General features: G+C 37.6%; 1 protein-coding gene and 1 non-coding gene across 2 annotated transcripts in view; both read left to right on the forward strand.

Moving 5' to 3' along the window:
• The window catches only part of LOC107675175 (synapsin-2-like), a 12,638-nt gene extending 5,201 nt beyond the window's left edge, over positions 1-7,437 (forward strand). Inside the window, exons 2-11 of the mRNA XM_016469435.1 lie at positions 42-99; positions 187-278; positions 3,467-3,623; positions 3,708-3,797; positions 3,891-3,953; positions 4,042-4,184; positions 4,278-4,352; positions 4,447-4,549; positions 4,696-4,833; positions 7,092-7,437. Of these exons, the coding sequence (XP_016324921.1) occupies positions 42-99; positions 187-278; positions 3,467-3,623; positions 3,708-3,797; positions 3,891-3,953; positions 4,042-4,184; positions 4,278-4,352; positions 4,447-4,549; positions 4,696-4,833; positions 7,092-7,226 (1,054 nt within the window). The 3' untranslated portion in view covers positions 7,227-7,437. The remainder of the gene's footprint in view (positions 1-41; positions 100-186; positions 279-3,466; positions 3,624-3,707; positions 3,798-3,890; positions 3,954-4,041; positions 4,185-4,277; positions 4,353-4,446; positions 4,550-4,695; positions 4,834-7,091) is intronic.
• Positions 5,999-6,072, forward strand: trnam-cau (transfer RNA methionine (anticodon CAU)). The gene has a single exon. It is a non-coding gene; the product is annotated as a tRNA-Met (tRNA).
• Positions 7,438-7,914: the final 477 nt, after the last annotated feature.

Here is a 7,914-nt window from a genome sequence, read left to right on the forward strand (position 1 = left end):
TCGTTTTTAAATCTTTTTTTTTCCCTTCCCTTTTACTACAGGGCCAAACTCTTTAGAGGGAAAAAACTGAATGGAGATTATGATATTAAAGTTGAACAGGTGAGATTATGAAAGTCACAAGACAAATGAAATCAATCAAAGTGTTCGTATTAGCTGAGTTACTGCCTGATTGGTTTTGTTTTTCAGGCTGAGTTTGGAGACATCAGTGTTGTGGCTCATGCTAATGGATCATGTAACGTGGCTGTGCAGGTTCTGCAGAATGAAAACACAGTTGTCAGGTAAACTCACATTTAAAAATCACCACAAGCTGTTCGAATTGTTCCGCTACATTAAAGTGCAATTAATGCTACCTTAATGTGCAATAGCTATTGTATATTGTCTAAAACCGTCAGTGTCTGTGATCTAATTTGTTATTGTGTACAATAACAGCCAGCAAACTTTGTTAACCTTCAATCAATATGAAAGCTAAATTAGCCCACTTGGAGAGATCTGATTTGATGTGTCACACATGAAAGCTATATCATTATACTGAGATGTAATAAAGGACAATTGTAATAAAAGCCCTTTCACAGTGATTTGAGTGGCTTGTCACCGAGACAATATTTCTGTGTAATTACACAAATGGCCCATGAATGTACATCAATTCGGAGTCTTCAGAGGCACATTCAAAACATTGTCTAAAATGAGACATTATAGCATAGACCTTAGTCAGGGTAGCGCCCTATATTTACTTTTTGACAGGAATGAAAACGAGGCTGTGAGGACAGAAGTACAGTGTGCTTAACAAACTTAATTGAACTGTTGTTAAAACATGCTGACTGTTCAGCTGTAAAGACTGTAAGTCTGTCCCTCACAGCCTTGTTTTCATCCGTTAAATTCAATATGGCATCTAATCTTATTAAGGTCTATTATAGATTATCAGACGTATTTAATTAAATACGAAAACTACCTCTGTTAGACGTGTGTAAGTGCCACCATACCCCGCTTCCACACCAAGTACTGAATGAGCCAGAAATGTCCTGTCTGCAGGAAACATCTCTGTATGGAAATAATAATCCTTGAGGTCTACTGATGTAAACCAGTCTCTGGGACGATGTTCTGAGTGGCCTGTCCAAATACCCACATTTGCAGTCTTTGACTACTTGTCTACTCACATTACATATTTCCTGTATTTTCCTGTATTTTGTAAGTGTTTAGCTGGGCATAAAGATCACAGGTGTGTGTAGAACCTTTCATTACCCGATGGGACATATTTATAGTGTTGTAAAAATGCAAATTACTGAGCTTTATTTTGATTTTGAAAACTTTACATTTTAAACTAACATTAACAGATTGCACAATTTAGTAATTCTGGTGCTTCTAATTAAGTGATAAGCAGTGGCAGCTCGTGGGTTTTAAAATAGAGGAGGCACACTAATTGTATTGGTCTGGGATCCCTGCCGATTATTATTATTATTATTTAGCCTCCCTTACAAGGTTTCTTTTCGCAACACTCCTCAGTGCTGAAAGTGAACACTCGATGCTGATTGGCTATTTTTTTTTACCAACGGAGGCACGAGAGCTCAGCTCTCCCCCGGCCTCCCCCTTCCCTTCTCTATCATTAGCGGTTGCAGTTACATCAGCAGATTCGGCACCTTCGAGATAGAAAAGCTATTCCAACTTCATTAACATGTTATGGTATTACAGCTGTGAAATTACAAACAAAAAATACACATTCTGAGACATTAACTGAAATTAATTGGGAATTTTATTAACATTAAATCGTCCTCCTCCCATTTTCACCTTAAAATTATGGGGAGGCTGTGCCTCCCCTGCCTCCCCCGACGAGCCGCCACTGGTGATAAGAGCAGTTGCAATTGATGCACGATGGGAGACCCTTAGCCTTGAATACAGCTCTGAAGCATGGATTTAGTGTGCATTAAGGGCACTGCGCTTTGTTATATTTAAGACCTGGAACAGTCTTACTTCCTGTTGCATGCACATGCTTTCACGTGGTGGAGAAGAAAACCCGAAAACCCCCAGTGCTGCTCTCTGTCCGCTTGAGGTGAACACCTCCTGTCCCTACAGAGCGCATAGCATGTTTTCCCTTCACCTGAGCTGGTTTGGCAATGACCGCAGTAATCACAGTAGCCTCTCTTTGACTGTTGCGTGAAGTTTCACATGAGCAGACTGAAAAGGTCTAGCCCCAGTTCCCTCATACTGGATATCTTGAATATCCAGCCATGCATAATCCTTAACAGGCACACTGTGAGATAAGGTTTGTTTCAGTGCCTTTATCTCCACAATACAGCTGGAATGAATTGTTTAATCTGTGTGAGGTGTGATTGGCAGCCTTTTACCATCATAGAGATCCTTTCTGCTTCTTGTTGAGAGGGCCAGTCAATGGAAAGTTGCAGCAGACCTCCATGAGGTTTAATTGGACAGCAGGTCTCAACTCTGGATTTTACATTAACAAGCAAATTAGGTAAGAGGATAGAGTCATTTTCCTCATCTTCATCATCGTCGAGAAGATGGGAGGACTTCTTGTTTCTCGCCCACAATTCCTGTGAGGTTCACTCTAGTAAAAAGACACACCCAGCCAACAGCAAAACAGGATTCACAGGGAAGAAAGCTAGAATTACTAGTTACTAGAGGTTAGTGCAACATATACAGCCACATTGCCAGTGTTGGGAAGGTTACTTTGGAAATCTAATAGGTTACAGATTACAAGCTACTCTATTTAAAATGTAATAAGTAGTGTAACTATTTCAATTACTTTATTAAAGTAATGTAACTGATTACATTTGATTACTTTTACATTTCTAATGTTTTCAACTGTTAATCATTTTCAAACATTTAAACACATTCAACTTTACAGCAGCACTCAACACTGATTACTGTCAGACTTTCAAAATCTTGAAGTAAGATTATTGTAATTGAACTTTAAAGCACAGCCACCACAAATCAGAACTTTGAGATCATTCCGAGGTTAAATACATATCATAAAATCATTAAAATCATAACAAGAAAGAGTTTAGTAGCTATGATACTGTTTTTGAAATCAAATCTTTGCATAGCTATGACAGGAAACACTGATATCTAGCAATGCCTTGGAAAAACAGTTAATCTGAAAAATAAAGCATCTACATAAACCCAAACAGGAAATAAAAGAGTTATCTAATAAGCATGTGTCTATTCTCTGTCCTAAACTCCTGAAACACTGGTGTCTCATATTTTAGAGCACTCAAATCAAATCTGTATGTGTGAAAAAAATTCATATGTAACCCCCTTTGTAATCGTTAACACTTTCATAAGTAACTGTAATTTAATTTCACATTTTTTCTCAGTAACTGTAACTGATTACAGTTACATTTATTCTGTAATTAAATTACGTAATTCCGTTACATGTCCTCAACACTTCACACTGCAAAGATGACTCAGAAAAATAACTTTCATCTATATGTGTGTGTGATCTATGCCCCTACAGGTCATTTAAGCCTGACTTTGTCTTGATCCGACAGCATGCTTACAGCATGGCAGAGAATGAGGATTTCCGGAACTTAATCATCGGACTGCAGTACGCCGGCATTCCCAGCATCAACTCCCTGGAGTCCATTTACAACCTCTGTGACAAACCCTGGGCAGTAAGTTTGAGAATGGTCAATCTGACATGGCATATCATTTGATAGATATCTGCTCCAAACTCATCTCTCCAAACGTATCTGCAGTTTGCATGTCTGATCAGCACATGCAAGAAACTTGGACAGGAGAAATTCCCAATAATTGAACAGACGTTCTATCCCAACTATAAAGAAATGGTAAGAGATCGTTCCATAAACATTTTCTTCCAATGATGACTGTATCTGCATAATTAAATAAACAAATACTCTGTTTGTGGGAAAACGAACCAGGTGGCCATGCCGGCATTCCCTGTTGTCGTGAAAATCGGTCACGCTCACTCTGGTGTGGGGAAGGTAATGTTTAAACTGAAGCGATAACAGTAAAAGAAGCGATGCGTGCTCGTGCAGCTAAGCTCGTAATCTAATTACATGTGTTGTTAAGGTGAAAGTGGAGAACCACACAAAGTTTCAGGACATAGCGAGTGTGGTGGCCATCACTCAGACCTACAGCACATGTGAACCATTCATCGAAGCCAAATACGACATCAGGATTCAGAAAATAGGAAATGATTACAAAGCTTACGTGTGAGTACCGATGCTAGTTTGTAGTTTCTGAACACATCTCAGATTTAGCTGAATGCTGTTCTTGACAGATGAAGAATGCTCCTCGTTTCATAGGAGGACGTCAGTCTCAGGTAACTGGAAGTCCAACACTGGCACTGCCATGGTGGAGCAGGTGGCTATGACCGACAGGTAACCCACGCAACAATGGCACCATTTAAAGCATATGCTTTCAGGTAAGCAAATATGCTTCAAGCATGACTAAGCAAGTTGCATTATTCTGCAGGTATAAGCTTTGGGTTGACACCTGCAGTGAAATATCTGGAGGCCTCGAAATTTGTGCTGTCAAAGCTATTCATGGAAAAGATGGAAAAGATTACATTACTGAGGTATGCGCTATGCTTTTGCTAGTTGTATATATGTGACGTGATATGTTGTAGAGCTGAGATGTTATGTAGATGTTTTCTTCTACAAATTCAACCAATGTGTTGTATTCTCTATGTAGTATTACTAATAACTGTGGTAATTTCATAAGGTAATGGGCTCGTCTATGCCATTGGTGGGGGGACATCAGGCCGAGGACCAGCAGCTGATAGCAGACATGGTCATTGCCAAAATGAATCATGTTATGGCACAAAATCCCAAAAGACCAACTGCTATTCAACCAAGAAAGGTAGATAATGTATAACATATTGTAAAAAAATTAAAAATAAATAAACTGACCTATCTTACAAAATAAGGCCGCACTTTACCTTTAATTTTTGTTTGATTTTCAAAGCAAGTTGTCTATAGTGCAGAAACCAAAAATTATTCAGACACCAGATATAATTTTTTGGGTGCAGGGACACTATAGTTCATTTATGTAAGTGAGGATAGCAAAATAAAGTAAACTGTGACAAATCATACCCAAAAATTCTTTGTAGAGCTGAGATGTTATGTAGATGTTTTCTTCTACAAATTCAACCAATGTGTTGTATTCTCTATGTAGTATTACTAATAACTGTGGTAATTTCATAAGGTAATGGGCTCGTCTATGCCATTGGTGGGGGGACATCAGGCCGAGGACCAGCAGCTGATAGCAGACATGGTCATTGCCAAAATGAATCATGTTATGGCACAAAATCCCAAAAGACCAACTGCTATTCAACCAAGAAAGGTAGATAATGTATAACATATTGTAAAAAAATTAAAAATAAATAAACTGACCTATCTTACAAAATAAGGCCGCACTTTACCTTTAATTTTTGTTTGATTTTCAAAGCAAGTTGTCTATAGTGCAGAAACCAAAAATTATTCAGACACCAGATATAATTTTTTGGGTGCAGGGACACTATAGTTCATTTATGTAAGTGAGGATAGCAAAATAAAGTAAACTGTGACGTATTACACCCAAAATTTCTTCATATAGTGGACTACCAGTAAAATTGATAAAAATTTGGGACCAAAAATTATTCCGAAACTTTGACCTGAACATGTTTTGCTCAAGTGTTTTTCTTTAAATGCTAATGTGACCTTTTTACACCACAGACTGAATAAAATGAAGCATTGCTTGGTAATTGGTTGAGCTAAATTGGTATTATCTAATTGTGTGCTTAAATTAACAGCTGACAGCTATTCAACCGAATCCATTACATACCTTTCTATCAAAGTTATCTATCCATTACATACCTTTCTATCGAAGTTATCTGACATTATCAAGATAATTTTTTTCTGACACAGTTTAACTCGGAGTCTTGTCATATTTTATTTCCATTTTCTAAACTATAGCAAATAAACTGTGAAAATGTGAGAAATGTTGAAGGTGTCTGAATAAATTTTGGCTTGACTGTATATTACAGGCCTCGTTGGTGCAGTTAGGCAGTGCGTCAGTCTCATAATCTGAAGGTCGTGAGTTCGAGCCTCACACGGGGTAGCATGTTAGGGAAGTCGTGGCCTAATGGTTAGAGAGTTGGACTTGTAACCCAAAGGTTGCAGGTTCGAGTCTTGTGGGGGGAGTGAATGTACAGTGCTCTCTCCCACCTTCAATGTACTTGGCCACATGTCACGTCCCTTTTACTTATTAGTACTCAGTTTAAGCTTATAGAAATTAAAGTTTGAACTTATAAGTATGTTTTACTTGGAATTGTTTGTTATGTTTACAAGGATTCTTTAAAGGGATAGTTCACCCAAGAATGAAAATGTGATGTTTATCTGCTTACCCCCAGGGCATCCAAGATTTAGGTGACTGTTTCTTCAGTAGAACACAAACGAAAACATCAAATTTTAATTCTTGGGTGAACTATCCCTTTAAGTAAATATCAAAGTTATGATCCGGTTGTTCCCATCATGCACTGGGGCGTGAGTAATTAATAAGGTTAACTTTTTCACTCTTTTCGAGTTGTATTTATACTGTTTAATGGTTGCTTTTGCTGTTTAGTAACTTGCTGTTTTGTGACATCTAGAGTTCATTTCCTACTCAAAATGACCCATTCGTACTCAAACACTATCCACTGATCGTTACCATCATTGTGTGTTGTATATTGAGGTCTCTGTTCATTTGGGTAATAATTATATTGAGTAGACTTATTATTTAAAAAAGGATAACGAGCTATCTACTTGCTTACTTACATGTTTGTAAGTGATCCATATAGCATATTTTTTCAGTGCTACATTGTTTGAGTAAAGTTATAAACCATAACTGTGAAATGTACTTGAGTATTGCAGATTAAACTTAAAATAATTAAGTAGAAATGACTCCTCAAACTCTAACTGGCCATGTTACATTTACTTATTTCCTTTGCTAATTTTACCTAACTTGGTAAAGTAGTTTTTACTTAATTCAATACTTAAATTTTACTTACAAATATGCATGCAAATATGCATGCGTGTGTGAGTTGTATTTTTTTTTTTTTTGCGCATGAGTGTATGAGCAGATGTGCTTGTTTCTTTCAGAATGCTCTTGAGAAGGATGCGGTGGTTGAAGTAAAGCACGGCCCACCACAGAAAGGTCCTCCACAAGGCTGCTTGCAGTACATTCTTGACTGCAATGGTGTTGCAGTGGGACCAAAATTAGTGCAGGCAAACTAACATAACCGTGAAAGCTCGAAGCATTTAAGCTCCTGACAGGTTGTGTTAAAACATTCAGACAGTGACCTGAGGTGCAAGGTAACAAATAATCTGTAAGAAAAGTCTTAGTTTGGGCCTGATCTGTATTTCAGTCTGTACTGTGTAACGTTCACTGTTCTGCGCTTGTGATGGTTGCTTTGTTTCTATGTGAAGCGGTTGTCTCTTCAGGGTTGATGTGTGTTGATAATGCAGATTGTGCCTAGTGTTCAGTCCTTGTACTTATTTTTTTTATTTTTTTCTTGTCTCATGTGTTATGTTTTAGTAAATGGTGTTCAAAGAGTTACAGTGTGAGTGAGTGTGTGTGTACCTTGTATTCGCTAGTATAATAATACCGGTAAATTTTGTCCTTGTGGGGAAATTTTTTGGTCCCCATGAGGGAAACAGCTTATAAATCATACACAACGTTTTTTGAAAAAGTACAAATGCAGAGTTGTGTGTGACGGGTAGGTTTAAGGGTATGGTTAGGGCAATGGCATAGAAAATACAGTTTGTACAATATAAAAACCATTACGTCTATGGAATAAACCCATAAAACATACAAACCAGTATGTATGTGTGTGTGTGAATGGTGTTAATCATACATGAATGGAGACTATAAAATATAAATTAACATTAAATTGCATGATCAAATGTGTGTGTGTCATTGTGT

The sequence above is a fragment of the Sinocyclocheilus anshuiensis genome, unplaced genomic scaffold, assembly GCF_001515605.1.
Source record: "Sinocyclocheilus anshuiensis isolate Anshui unplaced genomic scaffold, SAMN03320099.WGS_v1.1 scaffold1556, whole genome shotgun sequence".
In the NCBI taxonomy this organism is placed as follows: Eukaryota; Metazoa; Chordata; class Actinopteri; order Cypriniformes; family Cyprinidae; genus Sinocyclocheilus; species Sinocyclocheilus anshuiensis.